The sequence below is a fragment of the Hyperolius riggenbachi genome, chromosome 11 (genome assembly GCF_040937935.1).
Source record: "Hyperolius riggenbachi isolate aHypRig1 chromosome 11, aHypRig1.pri, whole genome shotgun sequence".
In the NCBI taxonomy this organism is placed as follows: Eukaryota; Metazoa; Chordata; class Amphibia; order Anura; family Hyperoliidae; genus Hyperolius; species Hyperolius riggenbachi.
In genome coordinates, this window is record NC_090656.1 from 4,787,639 (window position 1) to 4,812,358 (window position 24,720).

The 24,720-nt window shown below is 41.7% G+C and overlaps 1 protein-coding gene across 2 annotated transcripts in view; it reads right to left on the minus strand.

The window, feature by feature from the left end:
* Positions 1 to 3,065: 3,065 nt before the first annotated feature.
* The window catches only part of LOC137538763 (anillin-like), a 75,679-nt gene continuing 54,024 nt past the window's right edge, over positions 3,066 to 24,720 (minus strand). For both annotated transcript variants that reach the window (XM_068261072.1, XM_068261073.1), the window contains 4 exons: positions 22,934 to 23,020; positions 22,741 to 22,848; positions 21,742 to 21,914; positions 3,066 to 3,700 (listed from right to left, as the gene is read on the minus strand). In XM_068261072.1, the coding sequence (XP_068117173.1) occupies positions 3,589 to 3,700; positions 21,742 to 21,914; positions 22,741 to 22,848; positions 22,934 to 23,020 (480 nt within the window). In that variant the 3' untranslated portion in view covers positions 3,066 to 3,588. The remainder of the gene's footprint in view (positions 3,701 to 21,741; positions 21,915 to 22,740; positions 22,849 to 22,933; positions 23,021 to 24,720) is intronic.

Below are 24,720 nucleotides of genomic sequence, written 5' to 3' on the forward strand. Positions count from 1 at the left end.
TCAAGAAAAACGTCCCCGGGGGGTACTCGCCTTAGGTGAAGGAAGCCTCCGGATCCTATTGAGGCTTCCCCCGTCCTTCTCGGTCAGCGGCGAGAAAGCTCTCCGAACAGCGGGGATGTAAATATTTACCTCCGGGGCTCCAGTGCAGGCGCAGTATCGGCTCTCCGCTCGGAGATAGACGGAAATAGCCGATCGCTGTCGGGCCGCTCTACCGCGCAGGTGCAAGTCTCCTGTGCCTGCGCAGTAAAGCGGACCAGACAGCAATCGGCTATTTCCGCCTATCTCCATCAGGAAAGCCGCAACAGCGCCCCCGCTGGAGCTAGGGAAGGTAAATCAGCGCTTGTCAGGCTTGTCGAGGGGGGATTCTGGGACACTTCGGGGGAGCCAACGCTGGACTGCCTGCAGCTACAGGGGAGGGGGAAGCCTCATTGGGACCCTGAGGCTTCCCACTACCGAGGTGAGTACCCCCCAGGGGCACTTTTTTTTGGATACAGGTTCTCTTTAAACAGTTCTAACCAGCACTGGGAACAGTTCTGCATGATAAGAAAATTCTTAAATCCTACTTAATAGCAGCAGTTTAGCGTGAATTTCTAGAGCTGCACTACCGTTACGAAAAGTGCCAATCCATTCCTAAACTGCTGCAGGGTAAGAATTGCCTAATAACACTTCTACAGATAGTGCAGCAGTGCAGGCTAGACCTGATTTGTTCAGTGCTCCGCCCCCTGCTGAATTCCTCACTCAGAGCCTGCCAGTATCAATACAGCAGATGTACTGGTTACCTTGGCAACAGCAATTTCCCTCGCACACTAGACTGTCTGAAAAACCTTCCTAACTTCCCCTATTTTACAACAGTTTTAGAAGGAAACTGCACCATCTAGTTATTTCTTAAGATGTCTGAGACAATTCTGCACAGATTTCTAAAAAACCTACCAATATTTTATCTCAGATACTCTTGATAAATGTCCCCCACTGTCTGTTTAATAGCAGCAAATAAGTGTGAATTTCTAGAGCTGCACTACAGTTAAGAAAAGTGCAAATCCATCCCTAAACTGCCGCAGATCAAGAAGTGCCGAATAGCACTTCTACAGATTGCAGAGTGCAGGCTAGACATGATTTGTGAAGTGCTCCTCCCCCTGCTGAATTCCTCAGTCTGCCAGTATCAATACAGCAGATGTATTGGTTACCTCGGCAACAGCAATTTCCCTCACACACTGCACTGTCTGAGAAACCTTCCTAACTCCTCCTATTAAAGAACAGTTTAAGAAGGAATCTGCACTATTTAGTGATTTCTTAAGATGTCTGAGACAGTTCTGCACGGATTTCTAAAATCTACCAATTTTTTTTTATCTCAGACAATTGATAAATGTCCCCCATGGTGCCCAATGCCAGGAGATCCAGGGGGAATACAGTACAGCATGTCACTACAAGTCCCATCTTCAGAGGAGAGGGAACCAGGTGTGATCATGCACAGGAAATGGTTCCCAATACCAGGAGATCCATGGCCACAGGCCCCTCTCTCTGCCGTCTCTATGACGACAGAGTGCCGTCAGCCGGCCAGAAGCCACTTTCATTGGCTCCTGACGCTGTCTATCATTGTAAGCCAATGTGATTGGATCACAGTGATCAAGTAGGCAGGAGGCAATGAAAGCAGCTCCCGACTTGCTCACAGAATTCTGCCGTCTTATAGACGACAGGGCTAGCGAGCTGCAGTGGGTGTAGAGTGGCGAAATTGGCGGGAGAAATCAGAGCGGTCAGAGCCGCACAGCCACCTGCAGGACGTAGATTTCTACAAATGCGGCCCAGAGCCCTTTTTCCATTTCATGCATTAAAGAGACACTGAAGCGAGAATAATTCTCGCTTCAGAGCTCATAGCTAAAACGCAGCTATCCCGCGACTAAACGGGGGTCCCTTCACCCCCAACCCCCCCCACAAAATAAACAACTAAATTGGTCATAGATATTGCTGTTTCTAGATGCAGGGCTAACGGCCGCAGCCCTGCCTCCAGTCGCGTCTATCAGCGGCGTATCGCCGCCTCTCCTCCGCCCCTCTCAGTGAAGGAAGACTGAGAGGGGCGGGGGAGAGGCGGAGATACGCGTCTGACAGACGCACGTGGGGCAGGGCTGCGGCGGTTAGCCCTGCCTCAATCCGGAAGAGATTCCCCACTGCTCGGAGGGGATTTCGGGGGGTGAAGGGACCCCCGTTTAGCGGCGCGATAGCGGCGGTTTAGCAGGGGCACACATGCCCCTGCTATCTATGAGGTCTGAAGCGAGATTTATTCTCGCTTCAGTCTCTTTAAGTTGTGCTGCATTTCATTTGCCAAAACAGAAAGCAACGTATTAAATAGTACCTAAACCAAATGGGGGAAAAACGAGTTTCACTTACTCTGGGCTTCTACCAGCTCCCTGCAGCTGGCCTGTGCCCACGCCGCTCCTCAACGATCCTCTGTTCCTTCGCCGCGGCTTAGTTTCCTTTTTGCCAGCGGGGCCACTGCGCAGGACGCTATTGCAGACGGTAACGCGGACAAGTATAAGGATGGCCAGGGCTGCGCAGGTGAAGCTTGGGAAGCGGTGTGTGCACAGGACTGCTGCAGGGGGCTGGAAGAAGCCCCAGGTAAGTGAAAACATTTGGTTTACGTTCACTTTAAGTGTAAAAGGGCCATAAAAAAAAAAAAGGTTTGAAACAAAATTGATCTAAAAAGTTTCATTGAGATATGTTGGGGCAAAAGATGATTGGCTTATTTGATCAAATCAGCTGGGAGTCAAATGGAACAATTCTAACAAACGCACGCCTAAAGTAGATCGGAATAGAGATGCTTTTTCAGCCACTAGGGACTATTTAGTGGGCGAGGTGGCATTGTTAGGCTACCGCGCGTTTTTCACGGCTCATGCAGAAGCGCTCTGCAGGCTTGGCAACGACACTGCAGCGATTTTAATACTTCCGCTGCGCCACGTCCACTATGCAAGTCTCCATAGACGAGGGGGAGAGTACTGCGGAGCTTGCCTAAAGCAAACACATCACACACACACAACAGAAGTGTGTTAAACAATTTATTTAACGGAGAACAATGAAACAATTTAACAACATTGCCATTTATATATTTATTTAAAATAAAGAAAAAAATTACCCTTTGTATAGTGTTCAGAGACAAAAACAACAACTGACAGAGCAGCAAAAAAAACATATAAAATAACACAGAAGACTAACAACACAGAGAGCCCTTCTTGATGTATAGAAACCGTATAGTGATAGAACATTGGTCCTGTACAGTGCGCTATACACGATATGTCAGACGCAAGTCACCCCTAGGAGGCTGGAGAAATGCGTAACACCCAAGTGACATTCTATAGCGCCGTACAGGAAGATAGAGGGTCCCAGCCCAGCTTTATTTCATCTCAATAGATAACAGAACAAGCTCAGGACTTGGTTAGTGTAAATTCATCGTACACATATAATAATAGAGGACTGGACGATTGCAGCATAGTTTGGTGCAGACACACCACCTTAAGGCCGTGAATAAAAGCATTCCATAAGAAGGCAAAGCTGTACTGGATACATTGGTATAGCGCGAGGGCGTGGCAGGCGGGAGTCTCAGCTCATCTTTGCTGGGTTGGGCCCCCAGGTGCGGAGATCCAGCAGGACCTGGTTCAGACATTCCATCCACTGGTCTCTCTCCTCCTTTGTGTCGGCAGACAGCCAGTTCCTGGAAGGACAGAGATGACACACGGTGAGCACTGACGTCTCAAGCAAAGCAGAAAAACCATCCATGCCGGTAACCTGGGGGCTGACGCCCTCACGGCTGGCAATACTGCCATGTGCAGGCCTGATCTCCATGCTTGTTCAGGGTCTACGGCTATTAAGAGGCAGAGGATCAGCAGGACAGCCAGGCAATCTGCATTGTTTAAAAGGAAATAGGTCAACCTCCAAATCCCTCTCATTTCAGGCATTCTTTAACCGCTTCCCGTCCGCCTAACGCAGGATGACGGCGGGAGAGCGGCTCTCTCAGGTCTCAGCGACGCCATATGGAGTCATCTTGACTCGCATGAGCGCAGGTTCTCGTCAGGCCTCAGCGAGCCGTGCTGGCAGGCTGTTTTTTTTATGTGATTAAATGTATTTATATAGCGCTGACATCTTACACAGCGGTGTACAGAGTATATTGTCTTGTCACATAATGGTCCCTCGGAGGGGCTCACAATCCAATCCCTCCCATAGGCATATGTCTATGTATATACAGTGTAAATATGTATCAGTCTAGGGCAGGGGTAGGGAACCTTTTTGGCTGAGAGAGCCATAAGCACGACATTTTAAACTGTAATTCCGTGAGAGCCATACAATAATTTGGAATACAGGTAGTTCCCGACTTACTGAATTTTTTAAAATCGATTTTCTCAAAAACTACAAGTCCAATTTGAAACGCAGAATCCATGCCGTTCGTATCGGCGTGTCGCCAATACGAACGGCATGGATTCTGTGTTTCCATGGAAACAAGTAAAAAAAAAATGTTTGTTTCAAATTGGTCTTGTAGTTTTTGAGAAAATCGATTTTAAAAAATTCAAACAAAAAAATGGCTTTTAAACTTATATAAGCAAGCACAGAGGGCAGAGGTGACACTGGAGGCACAGAGGAGGTACAGGGGACAGAGATGGCACAGTGTTCTGACTTTAAGAGAAACTCCGACAAAGAATTGAACTTTATCCCAATCAGTAGCTGATACCCCCTTTTACATGAGAAATCTATTCCTTTTCACAAACCGACCATCAGGGGGCGCTGTATGGCTGATATTGTGGTGAAACCCCTCCCACAAGAAACTGAGGACCGTGGTATTCCTGGCAGTTTCCTGTCTGTGAACCTTGTTGCATTGTGGGAAATCGCTGTTTACAGCTGTTTCCAACTGCCAAAAAAGCAAGCAGCAGCTACATCACCTGCCAACAGTAAAAATGTCACCATGTAATAAATGTCAGAATGTAAATCGGGGATTTAAAAGATTTTACAATGGGCAAACACTGACTAAATCATTTATACATAATTATTGTAAAAATGAAGCACTTTTTTTATTACAATATTTTCACTGGAGTTCCTCTTTAAAGAGAACCCGAGGTGGGTTTGAAGAATATTATCTGCATACAGAGGCTGGATCTGCCTATACAGCCCAGCCTCTGTTGCTATCCCAAACCCCCCTAAGGTCCCCCTGCACTCTGCAATCCCTCATAAATCACAGCCATGCTGCTGACAAACAGCTTGTCAGAGCTGGCTGTGTTAATCTCTATAGTGTCAGTCTGCTGCTCTCCCCGCCTCCTGCAGAACTCCGGTCCCCGCCTGCATCCCTTCCCTCCCTGCTGATTGGAGGGAAGGGACGGGGGCAGGGACCGGAGCTATGCAGGAGGCGGGGGAGCAGCTGAGACTGACACTACAGATGTAAACAGATCCTCACAGCACGGCTGTGATCTATGTCTGATTGCAGAGTGCAGGGGGACCTTAGGGGGGTTTGAGATAGCAACAGAGGCTGGGCTGTATAGGCAGATCCAGCCTCTGTATGCAGATAAAATTCTTTAAACACACCTCAGGTTCTCTTTAAGAACAGATTCAGGTTAAGAGCGAACCTACAGTCCCTATCTCGTTCATTAGCCGGGGATTACCTGTACCATGAGTGCTGCTGAAAACCTTTTACACTGCTACCATCACTGATCTCCCCAGAATTTTTTTCCAGCCGGGTGGCATGAAATAGTAGCCGAGTGGGGCGAGATGAGAGAATGCAGGGCCAGCGCTTCTCTGCACAATTCTGCTTACAGTATAGGAGGAGGTGAGCCGGTGACAGCCGGGTGCTCACCAAAGCTAGAGCCTGGGGAGACCACTGACCATCGAATCAATCCTCAGTCATCGTCTGGTATGCAGCTGCAACCGCCAGGGACAAATACAAACGCCAAAGAGTAGTTAGCCCTGCGGAAAGGATCATTGGATCACCTCGTCATAATTTGACCTTTACATCGCGAGAATGAAGGCGAGGGCCACCAGGATTTTGCAGGACCCCTCCCACCCATTACTGAGTACATAGTCATGTCACTGACTGTCCTCAGAGCTCACACTCTAATCCTACCATAGTCATAGTCTAATGTCCTACCATATTATTATTATGTATTTATATAGCACTGACATCTTCTGCAGCACATTACAGAGTACATAGTCATGTCACTGACTGACCTCAGAGGAGCTCACACTCTAATCCTACCATAGTCGTAGTCTAATGTCCTACCATATTATTATTATGTATTTATATAGCACTGACATCTTCTGCAACACATTACAGAGTACATAATCATGTCACTGACTGTCCTCAGAGGAGCTCACAATCTAATCCTACCATAGTCATAGTCTAATGTCCTACCATATTATTATTATGTATTTATATAGCACTGACATCTCCTGCAGCACTTTACAGAGTACATAGTCATGTCACTGACTGTCCTCAGAGGGGCTCACTATCTAATCCTACCATAGTCATAGTCTAATGTCCTACCATATTATTATTATGTATTTATATAGCACTGACACCTTCTGCAGCACATTACAGAGTACATAGTCATGTCACTGAGTGTCCTCAGAGGAGCTCACAATCTAATCCTACCATAGTCATAGTCTAATGTCCTACCATATTATTATTATGTATTTATATAGCACTGACATCTCCTGCAGCACATTACAGAGTACATAGTCATGTCACTGACTGTCCTCAGAGGAGCTCACACTCTAATCCTACCATAGTCATAGTCTAATGTCCTACCATATTATTATTATGTATTTATATAGCACTGACATCTTCTGCAGCACATTACAGAGTACATAGTCATGCCACTGACTGTCCTCAGAGGAGCTCACAATCTAATCCCACCATAGTCATAGTGTAATGTCCTACCATATTATTATTATGTATTTATATAGCACTGACATCTTGTGCAGCACATTACAGAGTACATAGTCATGTCACTGACTGTCCTCAGAGGAGCTCACACTCTAATCCTACCATCGTCATAGTCTAATGTCCTACCATATTATTATTATGTATTTATATAGCACTGACATCTCCTGCAGCACATTACAGAGTACATAGTCATGTCACTGACTGTCCTCAGAGGAGCTCACAATCTAATCCTACCATAGTCATAGTCTAATGCCCTACCATATTATTATTATGTATTTATATAGCACTGACATCTCCTGCAGCACATTACAGAGTACATAGTCATGTCACTGACTGTCCTCAGAGGAGCTCACAATCTAATCCCACCATAGCCATAATCTAATGTCCTACCATATTATTATTATTATGTATTTATATTGCACTGACATCTCCTGCAGCACTTTACAGAGTACATAGTCATGTCACTGACTGTCCTCAGAGGAGCTCACACTCTAATCCTACCATAGTCATAGTGTAATGTCCTACCATATTATTATTATGTATTTATATAGCACTGACATCTTCTGCTGCACATTACAGAGTACATAGTCATGTCACTGACTGTCCTCAGAGGAGCTCACACTCTAATCCTACCATAGTCATAGTCTAATGGCCTACCATATTATTATTATGTATTTATATAGCACTGACATCTCCTGCAGCACATTACAGAGTACATAGTCATGTCACTGACTGTCCTCAGAGGAGCTCACACTCTAATCCTACCATAGTCATAGTCTAATGGCCTACCATATTATTATTATGTATTTATATAGCACTGACATCTTCTGCAACACATTACAGAGTACATAGTCATGTCACTGACTGTCCTCAGAGGAGCTCACACTCTAATCCTACCATAGTCATAGTCTAATGTCCTACCATATTAGTATTATGTATTTATATAGCACTGACATCTCCTGCAGCACATTACAGAGTACATAGTCATGTCACTGACTGTCCTCAGAGGAGCTCACAATCTAATCCTACCATAGTCATAGTCTAATGTCCTACCATATTATTATGTATTTATATAGCACTGACATCTCCTGCAGCACATTACAGAGTACATAGTCATGTCACTGACTGTCCTCAGAGGAGCTCACACTCTAATCCTACCATAGTCATAGTCTAATGTCCTACCATATTATTATTATGTATTTATATAGCACTGACATCATCTGCAGCACATTACAGAGTACATAGTCATGTCACTGACTGTCCTCAGAGGAGCTCACACTCTAATCCTACCATAGTCATAGTGTAATGTCCTACCATATTATTATTATGTATTTATATAGCACTGACATCCCCTGCAGCACTGTACAGAGTACATAGTCATGTCACTGACTGTCCTCAGAGCTCACACTCTAATCCTCACCATAGTCATAGTCTAATGTCCTACCATATTAGTATTATGTATTTATAAAGCACTGACATCTCCTGCAGCACATTACAGAGTACATAGTCATGTCACTGACTGTCCTCAGAGGAGCTCACACTCTAATCCTACCATAGTCATAGCCTAATGTCCTACCATATTATTATTATGTATTTATATAGCACTGACATCTCCTGCAGCACATTACAGAGTACATAGTCATGTCACTGACTGTCCTCAGAGGAGCTCACACTCTAATCCTACCATAGTCATAGTGTAATGTCCTACCATATTATTATTATGTATTTATATAGCACTGACATCTTCTGCTGCACATTACAGAGTACATAGTCATGTCACTGACTGTCCTCAGAGGAGCTCACACTCTAATCCTACCATAGTCATAGCCTAATGTCCTACCATATTATTATTATGTATTTATATAGCACTGACATCTCCTGCAGCTCTTTACAGAGTACATAGTCATGTCACTGACTGTACTCAGAGGAGCTCACAATCTAATCCTGCCATAGTCATAGCCTAATGTCCTACCATATTATTATTATGTATTTATATAGCACTGACACCTTCTGCAGCACATTACAGAGTACATAGTCATGTCACTGACTGTCCTCAGAGGAGCTCACAATCTAATCCTCACCATAGTCATAGTCTAATGTCCTACCATATTAGTATTATGTATTTATATAGCACTGACATCTCCTGCAGCACATTACAGAGTACATAGTCATGTCACTGACTGTCCTCAGAGGAGCTCACACTCTAATCCTACCATAGTCATAGTCTAATGCCCTACCATATTATTATTATGTATTTATATAGCACTGACATCTCCTGCAGCTCTTTACAGAGTACATAGTCATGTCACTGACTGTACTCAGAGGAGCTCACAATCTAATCCTGCCATAGTCATAGCCTAATGTCCTACCATATTATTATTATGTATTTATATAGCACTGACACCTTCTGCAGCACATTACAGAGTACATAGTCATGTCACTGACTGTCCTCAGAGGAGCTCACAATCTAATCCTCACCATAGTCATAGTCTAATGTCCTACCATATTAGTATTATGTATTTATAAAGCACTGACATCTTCTGCAGCACATTACAGAGTACATAGTCATGTCACTGACTGTCCTCAGAGGAGCTCACACTCTAATCCTACCATAGTCATAGTCTAATGTCCTACCATATTATTATTATGTATTTATATAGCACTGACATCTTCTGCAGCACATTACAGAGTACATAGTCATGTCACTGACTGTCCTCAGAGGAGCTCACAATCTAATCCTCACCATAGTCATAGTCTAATGTCCTACCATATTAGTATTATGTATTTATATAGCACTGACATCTTCTGCAGCACATTACAGAGTACATAGTCATGTCACTGACTGTCCTCAGAGGAGCTCACACTCTAATCCTACCATAGTCATAGTCTAATGTCCTACCATATTAGTATTATGTATTTATATAGCACTGACATCTTCTGCAACACATTACAGAGTACATAGTCATGTCACTGACTGTCCTCAGAGGAGCTCACACTCTAATCCTACCATAGTCATAGTCTAATGTCCTACCATATTATTATTATGTATTTATATAGCACTGACATCTTCTGCAGCACATTACAGAGTACATAGTCATGTCACTGACTGTCCTCAGAGGAGCTCACAATCTAATCCTCACCATAGTCATAGTCTAATGTCCTACCATATTAGTATTATGTATTTATATAGCACTGACATCTTCTGCAACACATTACAGAGTACATAGTCATGTCACTGACTGTCCTCAGAGGAGCTCACAGTCTAATCCTACCATAGTCATAGTCTAATGTCCTACCATATTATTATTATGTATTTATATAGCACTGACATCTCCTGCAGCACTTTACAGAGTACATAGTGATGTCACTGACGGTCCTTAGAGGGGCTCACACTCTAATCCTACCATAGTCATAGTCTAATGTCCTACCATATTATTATTATGTATTTATATAGCACTGACATCTCCTGCAGCACTTTACAGAGTACATAGTCATGTCACTGACTGTCCTCAGAGGAGCTCACACTCTAATCCTACCATAGTCATAGTGTAATGTCCTACCATATTATTATTATGTATTTATATAGCACTGACATCTTCTGCAGCACATTACAGAGTACATAGTCATGTCACTGACTGTCCTCAGAGGAGCTCACAATCTAATCCTACCATAGTCATAGTGTAATGTCCTACCATATTATTATTATGTATTTATATAGCACTGCCATCTTCTGCAACACATTACAGAGTACATAGTCATGTCACTGACTGTCCTCATAGGAGCTCACACTCTAATCCTACCATAGTCATAGTCTACTGTCCTACCATATTATTATTATGTATTTATACAGCACTGACATCTTCTGCAGCACATTACAAAGTACATAGTCATGTCACTGACTGTCCTCAGAGGAGCTCACACTCTAATCCTACCATAGTCATAGTCTAATGTCCTACCATATTATTATTATGTATTTATATAGCACTGACATCTCCTGCAGCACATTACAGATTACATAGTCATGTCACTGACTGTCCTCAGAGGAGCTCACACTCTAATCCTACCATAGTCATAGTGTAATGTCCTGCCATATTAGTATTATGTATTTATATAGCACTGACATCTTCTGCAACACATTACAGAGTACATAGTCATGTCACTGACTGTCCTCAGAGGAGCTCACACTCTAATCCTACCATAGTCATAGTGTAATGTCCTACCATATTAGTATTATGTATTTATATAGCACTGACATCTTCTGCAACACATTACAGAGTACATAGTCATGTCACTGACTGTCCTCAGAGGAGCTCACAGTCTAATCCTACCATAGTCATAGTCTAATGTCCTACCATATTATTATTATGTATTTATATAGCACTGACATCTCCTGCAGCACTTTACAGAGTACATAGTGATGTCACTGACGGTCCTTAGAGGGGCTCACACTCTAATCCTACCATAGTCATAGTCTAATGTCCTACCATATTATTATTATGTATTTATATAGCACTGACATCTCCTGCAGCACTTTACAGAGTACATAGTCATGTCACTGACTGTCCTCAGAGGAGCTCACACTCTAATCCTACCATAGTCATAGTGTAATGTCCTACCATATTATTATTATGTATTTATATAGCACTGACATCTTCTGCAGCACATTACAGAGTACATAGTCATGTCACTGACTGTCCTCAGAGGAGCTCACAATCTAATCCTACCATAGTCATAGTGTAATGTCCTACCATATTATTATTATGTATTTATATAGCACTGCCATCTTCTGCAACACATTACAGAGTACATAGTCATGTCACTGACTGTCCTCATAGGAGCTCACACTCTAATCCTACCATAGTCATAGTCTACTGTCCTACCATATTATTATTATGTATTTATACAGCACTGACATCTTCTGCAGCACATTACAAAGTACATAGTCATGTCACTGACTGTCCTCAGAGGAGCTCACACTCTAATCCTACCATAGTCATAGTCTAATGTCCTACCATATTATTATTATGTATTTATATAGCACTGACATCTCCTGCAGCACATTACAGATTACATAGTCATGTCACTGACTGTCCTCAGAGGAGCTCACACTCTAATCCTACCATAGTCATAGTGTAATGTCCTACCATATTATTATTATGTATTTATATAGCACTGACATCTTCTGCAGCACATTACAGAGTACATAGTCATGTCACTGACTGTCCTCAGAGGAGCTCACACTCTAATCCTACCATAGTCATAGTCTAATGTCCTACCATATTATTATTATGTATTTATATAGCACTGACATCTCCTGCAGCACATTACAGATTACATAGTCATGTCACTGACTGTCCTCAGAGGAGCTCACACTCTAATCCTACCATAGTCATAGTGTAATGTCCTACCATATTATTATTATGTATTTATATAGCACTGACATCTTCTGCAGCACATTACAAAGTACATAGTCATGTCACTGACTGTCCTCAGAGGAGCTCACACTCTAATCCTACCATAGTCATAGTCTAATGTCCTACCATATTATTATTATGTATTTATATAGCACTGACATCTCCTGCAGCACATTACAGATTACATAGTCATGTCACTGACTGTCCTCAGAGGAGCTCACACTCTAATCCTACCATAGTCATAGTGTAATGTCCTACCATATTATTATTATGTATTTATATAGCACTGACATCTTCTGCAGCACATTACAGAGTACATAGTCATGTCACTGACTGTCCTCAGAGGAGCTCACAATGTAATCCTACCATAGTCATAGTGTAATGTCCTACCATATTATTATTATGTATTTATATAGCACTGACATCTTCTGCAGCACATTACAGAGTACATAGTCATGTCACTGACTGTCCTCAGAGGAGCTCACAATCTAATCCTACCATAGTCATAGTGTAATGTCCTACCATATTATTATTATGTATTTATATAGCACTGCCATCTTCTGCAACACATTACAGAGTACATAGTCATGTCACTGACTGTCCTCATAGGAGCTCACACTCTAATCCTACCATAGTCATAGTCTACTGTCCTACCATATTATTATTATGTATTTATACAGCACTGACATCTTCTGCAGCACATTACAAAGTACATAGTCATGTCACTGACTGTCCTCAGAGGAGCTCACACTCTAATCCTACCATAGTCATAGTCTAATGTCCTACCATATTATTATTATGTATTTATATAGCACTGACATCTCCTGCAGCACATTACAGATTACATAGTCATGTCACTGACTGTCCTCAGAGGAGCTCACACTCTAATCCTACCATAGTCATAGTGTAATGTCCTACCATATTATTATTATGTATTTATATAGCACTGACATCTTCTGCAGCACATTACAGAGTACATAGTCATGTCACTGACTGTCCTCAGAGGAGCTCATACTCTAACCCTACCATAGTCATAGTGTAATGTCCTACCATATTATTATTATGTATTTATATAGCACTGACATCTTCTGCAGCACATTACAGAGTACATAGCCATGTCACTGACTGTCCTCAGAGGAGCTCACACTCTAATCCTACCATAGTCATAGTGTAATGTCCTACCATATTATTATTATGTATTTATATAGCACTGACATCTTCTGCAGCACATTACAGAGTACATAGTCATGTCACTGACTGTCCTCAGAGGAACTCACACTCTAACCCTACCATAGTCATAGTCTAATGTCCTAACATATTATTATTATGTATTTATATAGCACTGACATCTCCTGCAGCACATTACAGAGTACATAGTCATGTCACTAACTGTCCTCAGAGGGGCTCACACTCTAATCCTACCATAGTCATAGTCTAATGTCCTACCGTATTATTATTATGTATTTATATAGTGCTGACATCTCCTGCAGCACTTTACACAGTACATAGTCATGTCACTGACTGTCCTCAGAGGAGCTCACACTCTAATCCTACCATAGTCATAGTCTAATGTCCTACCATATTATTATTATGTATTTATATAGCACTGACATCTTCTGCAGCACATTACAGAGTACATAGCCATGTCACTGACTGTCCTCAGAGGAGCTCACAATCTAATCCTGCCATAGTCATAGTGTAATGCCCTACCATATTATTATTATGTATTTATATAGCACTGACATCTCCTGCAGCACATTACAGAGTACATAGTCATGTCACTGACTGTCCTCAGAGGATCTCACACTCTAATCCTACCATAGTCATAGTCTAATGTCCTCCAATATTATTATTATGTATTTATATAGCACTGACATCTCCTGCAGCACATTACAGAGTACATAGTCATGTCACTGACTGTCCTCAGAGGTGCTCACAATCTAATCCTACCATTGTCATAGTCTAATGTCCTCCAATATTATTATTATGCATTTATATAGCACTGACATCTTCTGCAGCACATTACAGAGTACATAGTCATGTCACTGACTGTCCTTAGAGAAGCTCACACTCTAATCCTGCCATAGTCATAGTGTAATGTCCTACCATATTATTATTATGTATTTATATAGCACTGACATCTCCTGCAGCACATTACAGAGTACATAGTCATGTCACTAACTGTCCTCAGAGGGGCTCACACTCTAATCCTACCATAGTCATAGTCTAATGTCCTACCGTATTATTATTATGTATTTATATAGCACTGACATCCCCTGCAGCACATTACAGAGTACATAGTCATGTCACTGACTGTCCTCAGAGGAGCTCACAGTCTAATCCTACCATAGTCATAGTCTAATGTCCTACCATATTATTATTATGTATTTATATAGCACTGACATCTCCTGCAGCACTTTACAGAGTACATAGTGATGTCACTGACGGTCCTTAGAGGGGCTCACACTCTAATCCTACCATAGTCATAGTCTAATGTCCTACCATATTATTATTATGTATTTATATAGCACTGACATCTCCTGCAGCACTTTACAGAGTACATAGTCATGTCACTGACTGTCCTCAGAGGAGCTCACACTCTAATCCTACCATAGTCATAGTGTAATGTCCTACCATATTATTATTATGTATTTATATAGCACTGACATCTTCTGCAGCACATTACAGAGTACATAGTCATGTCACTGACTGTCCTCAGAGGAGCTCACAATCTAATCCTACCATAGTCATAGTGTAATGTCCTACCATATTATTATTATGTATTTATATAGCACTGCCATCTTCTGCAACACATTACAGAGTACATAGTCATGTCACTGACTGTCCTCATAGGAGCTCACACTCTAATCCTACCATAGTCATAGTCTACTGTCCTACCATATTATTATTATGTATTTATACAGCACTGACATCTTCTGCAGCACATTACAAAGTACATAGTCATGTCACTGACTGTCCTCAGAGGAGCTCACACTCTAATCCTACCATAGTCATAGTCTAATGTCCTACCATATTATTATTATGTATTTATATAGCACTGACATCTCCTGCAGCACATTACAGATTACATAGTCATGTCACTGACTGTCCTCAGAGGAGCTCACACTCTAATCCTACCATAGTCATAGTGTAATGTCCTACCATATTATTATTATGTATTTATATAGCACTGACATCTTCTGCAGCACATTACAGAGTACATAGTCATGTCACTGACTGTCCTCAGAGGAGCTCACACTCTAATCCTACCATAGTCATAGTCTAATGTCCTACCATATTATTATTATGTATTTATATAGCACTGACATCTCCTGCAGCACATTACAGATTACATAGTCATGTCACTGACTGTCCTCAGAGGAGCTCACACTCTAATCCTACCATAGTCATAGTGTAATGTCCTACCATATTATTATTATGTATTTATATAGCACTGACATCTTCTGCAGCACATTACAAAGTACATAGTCATGTCACTGACTGTCCTCAGAGGAGCTCACACTCTAATCCTACCATAGTCATAGTCTAATGTCCTACCATATTATTATTATGTATTTATATAGCACTGACATCTCCTGCAGCACATTACAGATTACATAGTCATGTCACTGACTGTCCTCAGAGGAGCTCACACTCTAATCCTACCATAGTCATAGTGTAATGTCCTACCATATTATTATTATGTATTTATATAGCACTGACATCTTCTGCAGCACATTACAGAGTACATAGTCATGTCACTGACTGTCCTCAGAGGAGCTCACAATGTAATCCTACCATAGTCATAGTGTAATGTCCTACCATATTATTATTATGTATTTATATAGCACTGACATCTTCTGCAGCACATTACAGAGTACATAGTCATGTCACTGACTGTCCTCAGAGGAGCTCACAATCTAATCCTACCATAGTCATAGTGTAATGTCCTACCATATTATTATTATGTATTTATATAGCACTGCCATCTTCTGCAACACATTACAGAGTACATAGTCATGTCACTGACTGTCCTCATAGGAGCTCACACTCTAATCCTACCATAGTCATAGTCTACTGTCCTACCATATTATTATTATGTATTTATACAGCACTGACATCTTCTGCAGCACATTACAAAGTACATAGTCATGTCACTGACTGTCCTCAGAGGAGCTCACACTCTAATCCTACCATAGTCATAGTCTAATGTCCTACCATATTATTATTATGTATTTATATAGCACTGACATCTCCTGCAGCACATTACAGATTACATAGTCATGTCACTGACTGTCCTCAGAGGAGCTCACACTCTAATCCTACCATAGTCATAGTGTAATGTCCTACCATATTATTATTATGTATTTATATAGCACTGACATCTTCTGCAGCACATTACAGAGTACATAGTCATGTCACTGACTGTCCTCAGAGGAGCTCATACTCTAACCCTACCATAGTCATAGTGTAATGTCCTACCATATTATTATTATGTATTTATATAGCACTGACATCTTCTGCAGCACATTACAGAGTACATAGCCATGTCACTGACTGTCCTCAGAGGAGCTCACACTCTAATCCTACCATAGTCATAGTGTAATGTCCTACCATATTATTATTATGTATTTATATAGCACTGACATCTTCTGCAGCACATTACAGAGTACATAGTCATGTCACTGACTGTCCTCAGAGGAACTCACACTCTAACCCTACCATAGTCATAGTCTAATGTCCTAACATATTATTATTATGTATTTATATAGCACTGACATCTCCTGCAGCACATTACAGAGTACATAGTCATGTCACTAACTGTCCTCAGAGGGGCTCACACTCTAATCCTACCATAGTCATAGTCTAATGTCCTACCGTATTATTATTATGTATTTATATAGTGCTGACATCTCCTGCAGCACTTTACACAGTACATAGTCATGTCACTGACTGTCCTCAGAGGAGCTCACACTCTAATCCTACCATAGTCATAGTCTAATGTCCTACCATATTATTATTATGTATTTATATAGCACTGACATCTTCTGCAGCACATTACAGAGTACATAGCCATGTCACTGACTGTCCTCAGAGGAGCTCACAATCTAATCCTGCCATAGTCATAGTGTAATGCCCTACCATATTATTATTATGTATTTATATAGCACTGACATCTCCTGCAGCACATTACAGAGTACATAGTCATGTCACTGACTGTCCTCAGAGGATCTCACACTCTAATCCTACCATAGTCATAGTCTAATGTCCTCCAATATTATTATTATGTATTTATATAGCACTGACATCTCCTGCAGCACATTACAGAGTACATAGTCATGTCACTGACTGTCCTCAGAGGTGCTCACAATCTAATCCTACCATTGTCATAGTCTAATGTCCTCCAATATTATTATTATGCATTTATATAGCACTGACATCTTCTGCAGCACATTACAGAGTACATAGTCATGTCACTGACTGTCCTTAGAGAAGCTCACACTCTAATCCTGCCATAGTCATAGTGTAATGTCCTACCATATTATTATTATGTATTTATATAGCACTGACATCTCCTGCAGCACATTACAGAGTACATAGTCATGTCACTAACTGTCCTCAGAGGGGCTCACACTCTAATCCTACCATAGTCATAGTCTAATGTCCTACCGTATTATTATTATGTATTTATATAGCACTGACATCCCCTGCAGCACATTACAGAGTACATAGTCATGTCACTGACTGTCCTCAGAGGAGCTCACAATCTAATCCTGCCATAGTCATAGTCTAATGTCCTACCATATTATTATTATGTATTTATATAGCACTGACATCTTCTGCAGCACATTACAGAGTACATAGTCATGTCACTAACTGTCCTCAGAGGAGCTCACACTCTAATCCTACCATAGTCATAGTCTAATGTCCTACCATATTATTATTATGTATTTATATAGCACTGACATCTTCTGCAGCACATTACAGAGTACATAGCCATGTCACTGACTGTCCTCAGAGGAGCTCACACTCTAATCCTACCATAGTCATAGTGTAATGTCCTACCATATTATTATTATGTATTTATATAGCACTGACATCTTCTGCAGCACATTACAGAGTACATAGTCATGTCACTGACTGTCCTCAGAGGAGCTCACACTCTAATCCTACCATAGTCATAGTGTAATGTCCTACCATATTATTATTATGTATTTATATAGCACTGACATCTTTTGCAGCACTTTACAGAGCACATAGTCATGTCATTGACTGTCCTCAGAGGAGCTCACAATCTAATCCTACCATAGTCATAGATTAATGTCCTACCATATTATTATTATTATGTATTTATATAGCACTGACATCTTCTGCAGCACATTACAGAGTACAGTCATGTCACTGACTGTCCTCAGAGGAGATCACAATCTAATCCTACCATAGTTATAGCCTAATGTCCTCCCATATTATTATTATGTATTTATATAGCACTGACCTCTTCTGCAGCTCATTACAGAGTACATAGTCATGTCACTGACTGTCCTCAGAGGAGCTCACCCTCGAATCCTACCATAGTCATAGTGTAATGTCCTACCATATTATTATTATGTATTTATATAGCACTGACATCCCCTGCAGCACATTACAGAGTACATAGTCATGTCACTGACTGTCCTCAGAGGAGCTCACCCTCGAATCCTACCATAGTCATAGTCTAATGTCCTACCATATTATTATTATGTATTTATATAGCACTGACATCCCCTGCAGCACATTACAGAGTACATAGTCATGTCACTGACTGTCCTCAGAGGAGCTCACACTCTAATCCTACCATAGTCATAGTGTAATGTCCTACCATATTATTATTATGTATTTATATAGCACTGACATCCCCTGCAGCACATTACAGAGTACATAGTCCTGTCACTGACTGTCCTCAGAGGAGCTCACAATCTAATCCTACCATAGTCATAGTCTAATGTCCTACCATATTATTATTATGTATTTATATAGCACTGACATCCCCTGCAGCACATTACAGAGTACATAGTCATGTCACTGACTGTCCTCAGAGGAGCTCACCCTCGAATCCTACCATAGTCATAGTCTAATGTCCTACCATATTATTATTATGTATTTATATAGCACTGACATCCCCTGCAGCACATTACAGAGTACATAGTCATGTCACTGACTGTCCTCAGAGGAGCTCACACTCTAATCCTACCATAGTCATAGTGTAATGTCCTACCATATTATTATTATGTATTTATATAGCACTGACATCCCCTGCAGCACATTACAGAGTACATAGTCCTGTCACTGACTGTCCTCAGAGGAGCTCACAATCTAATCCTACCATAGTCATAGTCTAATGTCCTACCATATTATTATTATGTATTTATATAGCACTGACATCCCCTGCAGCACATTACAGAGTACATAGTCCTGTCACTGACTGTCCTCAGAGGAGCTCACCCTCGAATCCTACCATAGTCATAGTCTAATGTCCTACCATATTATTATTATGTATTTATATAGCACTGACATCCCCTGCAGCACATTACAGAGTACATAGTCATGTCACTGACTGTCCTCAGAGGAGCTCACACTCTAATCCTACCATAGTCATAGTGTAATGTCCTACCATATTATTATTATGTATTTATATAGCACTGACATCCCCTGCAGCACATTACAGAGTACATAGTCCTGTCACTGACTGTCCTCAGAGGAGCTCACAATCTAATCCTACCATAGTCCTAGCCTAATGTCCTACCATATTATTATTATGTATTTATATAGCACTGACCTCTTCTGCAGCACATTACAGAGTACATAGTCATGTCACTAACTGTCCTCAGAGGAGCTCACACTCTAATCCTACCATAGTCATAGTCTAATGTCCTACCATATTATTATTATGTATTTATATAGCACTGACATCCCCTGCAGCACATTACAGAGTACATAGTCATGTCACTGACTATCCTCACAGGAGCTCACAATCTAATCCTACCATAGTCCTAGCCTAATGTCCTACCATATTATTATGTATTTATATAGCACTGACATCTTCTGCAGCACATTACAGAGTACATAGTCATGTCACTGACTGTCCTCAGAGGAGCTCACAATCTAATCCTACCATAGTCATAGTCTAATGTCCTACCATATTATTATTATTATGTATTTATATAGCACTGACATCTTCTGCAGCACATTACAGAGTACATAGTCATGTCACTGACTATCCTCACAGGAGCTCACAATCTAATCCTACCATAGTCCTAGCCTAATGTCCTACCATATTATTATTATGTATTTATATAGCACTGACATCTTCTGCAGCACATTACAGAGTACATAGTCATGTCACTGACTGTCCTCAGAGGAGCTCACAATCTAATCCTACCATAGTCCTAGCCTAATGTCCTACCATATTATTATGTATTTATATAGCACTGACATCTTCTGCAGCACATTACAGAGTACATAGTCATGCCACTGACTGTCCTCAGAGGAGCTCACAGTCTAATCCTACCATAGTCATAGTCTAATGTCCTACCATATTATTATTATGTGTTTATATAGCACTGACATCTTCTGCAGCACATTACAGAGTACATAGTCATGTCACTGACTGTCCTCAGAGGAGCTCACACTCTAATCCTACCATAGTCATAGTCTAATGTCCTACCATATTATTATTATGTATTTATATAGCACTGACATCTTCTGCAGCACATTACAGAGTACATAGTCCTTTCACTGACTGTCCCTCAGAGGAGCTCACACTCTAATCCTACCATAGTCATAGTCTAATGTCCTACCATATTATTATTATGTATTTATATAGCACTGACATCTCCTGCAGCACATTACAGAGTACATAGTCATGTCACTGACTGTCCTCAGAGGAGCTCACAATCTAATCCTACCATAGCCATAATGTAATGTCCTACCATATTATTATTATGTATTTATGTAGCACTGACATCTCCTGCAGCACGTTACGGAGTACATAGTCATGTCACTGACTGTCCTCAGAGGAGCTCACACTCTAATCCTACCATAGTCATAGTCTAATTTGCTACCATATTATTATTATGTATTTATGTAGCACTGACATCTCCTGCAGCACATTACAGAGTACATAGTCATGTCACTAACTGTCCTCAGAGGGGCTCACACTCTAATCCTACCATAGTCATAGTCTAATGTCCTACCATATTATTATTATGTATTTATGTAGCACTGACATCTCCTGCAGCACTGTACAGAGTACATAGTCATGTCACTGACTGTCCTCAGAGTAGCTCACACTCTAATCCTACCATAGTCTAATATCCTACTACATTATATAATCACTGACTGAGTATACAGTCTGCTCTGTCCTTGTTGACTCACTTGGTGAAACATAAGGTGTTGCGGCACTGAGTCACCAGCGTGTCCACATCATCCTCTTGCTGAGGTCTCATGGTGATGAGCTCCAGGGTGCGAGGCCGAGCACACACCTCTCTTGTGGCCGCCTCGATCATTGCGCTGGTGCAGTTGACCAGATTTATCCGTCCCAGAGGTTCCTGTATAGAACAGAACACCAGTCAGCTGCCATAAAGACACAGAAGTGCCGGTGTTGTGTCTGATTACGCTGCCTGTGGATTTGCGCTCCCCGCATGCGCAGTAGGAGACTGTGCAGCCACATTTCCTGTATAATGATGCTGCTGGTGTAGTGTCTGATTACGCTGCCTGTGGATTAGCGCTGCCGCGCATGCGCAGTAGGAGACTGTGCGGACACATTTCCTATAGAATGAAGCTGCTAGAGGTAAAACACTAAATATCTCCGCTCCCACACCTCTTACACTCCCCAAATGTTCAGGGTAGGGAGGGAACTCCCAGAACGACCTCTATGCCAAATTGCAGCCCCCCAGACCACCTGGTTCCCGAGATAAGTTTCTGTAATCTATCTCCTGAACCAGCGGGGCTCGGGGGCTGCAATTTGGTATAGTGGTAGGTCTGGGGGTCCCCTCCCTACCCTGAAAATTTGGGGAGTGTAAGAGGTGTGGAAGTGAAGATATTTAGTATTTTACCTCCAGCAGCATCATTAACTTCACACTGAGCATGCGTGCTACTCAGTGTGGAAGGCAGACCCGGAACCAGCATGCGTGCTACTCAGTGTGGAAGGCAGACCCGGAACCAGCATGCGTGCTATTCAGTGTGGAAGGCAGACCCGGAACCAGCATGCGTGCTACTCAGTGTGGAAGGCAGACCCGGAACCAGCATGCGTGCTACTCAGTGTGGAAGGCAGACCCGGAACCAGCATGCGTGCTATTCAGTGTGGACGGGAGCTTCCGGGCAGCGCAATCAAACATTACACTGGAACTCTGGATCTAGACACGGCGGTCTCACCTTAGAGGTCTCCTCATCCGGATACGCCCAGAAGGACAGGATATTACTGGAAAGGACACACCATCGCCTGTGCCACGCCCCCAAGCCACTGACGTCCTCAAACATGGTCTGTAACAACAAAACAGGACTCAGTGAAAGAATGAAGTCCCGGAACACCCCATAGACCTTACAACCCCCAGCAAGGACAACGTACCAGGAAACCCCTGTGCCCGACAGAAGAGTAACTCTGGCACTGCATCTTCAGGGAAAGGGTCCCCTCCAGAGGAGACAAGAAAGGCACCTGTGAAGAGAAGAGAATCAGGACAAGAAGAACAATCCTGCGTCTGGTTAGTACCGGTGACTAGCGATCAGCTTAGTATGCGTTAATCCCAATACAAGCGCAGCCAATCCTGAGGGACATGTGGCTATTGCGAGTTCCATTCCGGATCTTATCAAGTCCACCTCTCTAATATCACAGCCATTTCCCAGAAGTATCGGCAAAGTACTGTCAGTGCAGGGCAGGGTATCTGCTTATACTGAGGGCGACTTGCCAGCGGTATACAATGGGATCAAAATTAGTAATGCAAGAATAGATTACTAGTCCAAAGTCCCATCTTAAAGGAAATCTGAAGTGAAAATAAACTTATGATATAATGATTTGCATGTGTAGTACAGCTAAGAAATAAAGCATTAGCAGCAGAGACATGAGTCTCCTATTATTTCCAGCACAGGAAGAGTTAAGAAACTCCAGTTATCTATGCAAAGAGCTCCACTGATCTACTACTTTCAAAGTCGCAGAGAGCTCCATCTTCTGAAGCTTGTTATCTCAAATGTCAGTCATTGTATTTTATTTTTCTCTGCAGAGGACAGTTCAAAAGTTCACTGGCCTGCTCTGTAAAATCATTTAGAATGCTGAGTAGTGTGTGAACGGCAAATATTAGAGAATGATGCAATGTTATAAAAAACACTATATAACGGAAAATAAAAATGAGAATATTTTCTTTGCTACCAATGTTCTACTAATTATCCGTACTAAACAACCAATTCATTACATAATTTTTTTTTTTGCTTCAGTGTCTCTTTAAAGAGTACAAATCCTGCGTATTTCCACTTTCTGGCAAGGAAACAGGATGTTTATAGGTAAATAAGTGAAACCTAAAAAAATAAAAATGTATAATTGAAGGGTTTTGTAACATAAAAAAAAAAAATTGCCAAAAAGTAGTTAGTGCCCCAAAAATGTATGTAAACCCCTTTTTTTCTGAAATAGGTCCCTGTATATCCCCCAGTTTTCTTTTTCCCTGGTCTGAGTGTCTTTGCCTAAGGCCCTATTTCCCCTAAACCGGGCCAAATCTGTAAACGCTGCCTATCTCTACTATGGGCTTGCCATACAGATCACACTGCATTGAGAATCTGGACAGCATGCTGCAGATTTCAGCTGGAACACCCGAATCCCTATAGCCGTGTAGCTTATTCTTAGCTACTGTAACAAGCTCATCTCAGCAGGCAAATAACAGAAAGCTTCCTTTATTGGATAAGATAAGGACACTATGACCAGTAGGTAAGTGAACCCCAGCCTCCCTTTAAAGAGTTTACACCATGATGTAAGTCTGTTCTATAAGTGATGTTTGCTGAGGGAGAGACAAAAAGCTCTGGCAGAAGGAGGGAACATTAACACTGAGCGGGGTTGATTAATAAATAAATAGGCAAGTAGTGGTGTCACTTTTTCTTTTTTTATTTAATATGGAGTTTTATCCCACTTTAAAAATATTTTTCTGCTGTGATGGCACTACCCAAGTTCAGTATGCCAGTGCCACAAAAAAGGGCTAATCTAAAGTGCCATGATGTCCTCACCAGCTCCTGGCCATGCTCTCCACGCACCTTCATCCCCCAAGTGAAACAGCTCCTCTCTTATGATTGGTTCCCAGGCTGGCAGACTTCTGATGACATCATCATGTGCTGATCATTACGAAGGCAAGACTACACACTTCGCATTGGGTTTCA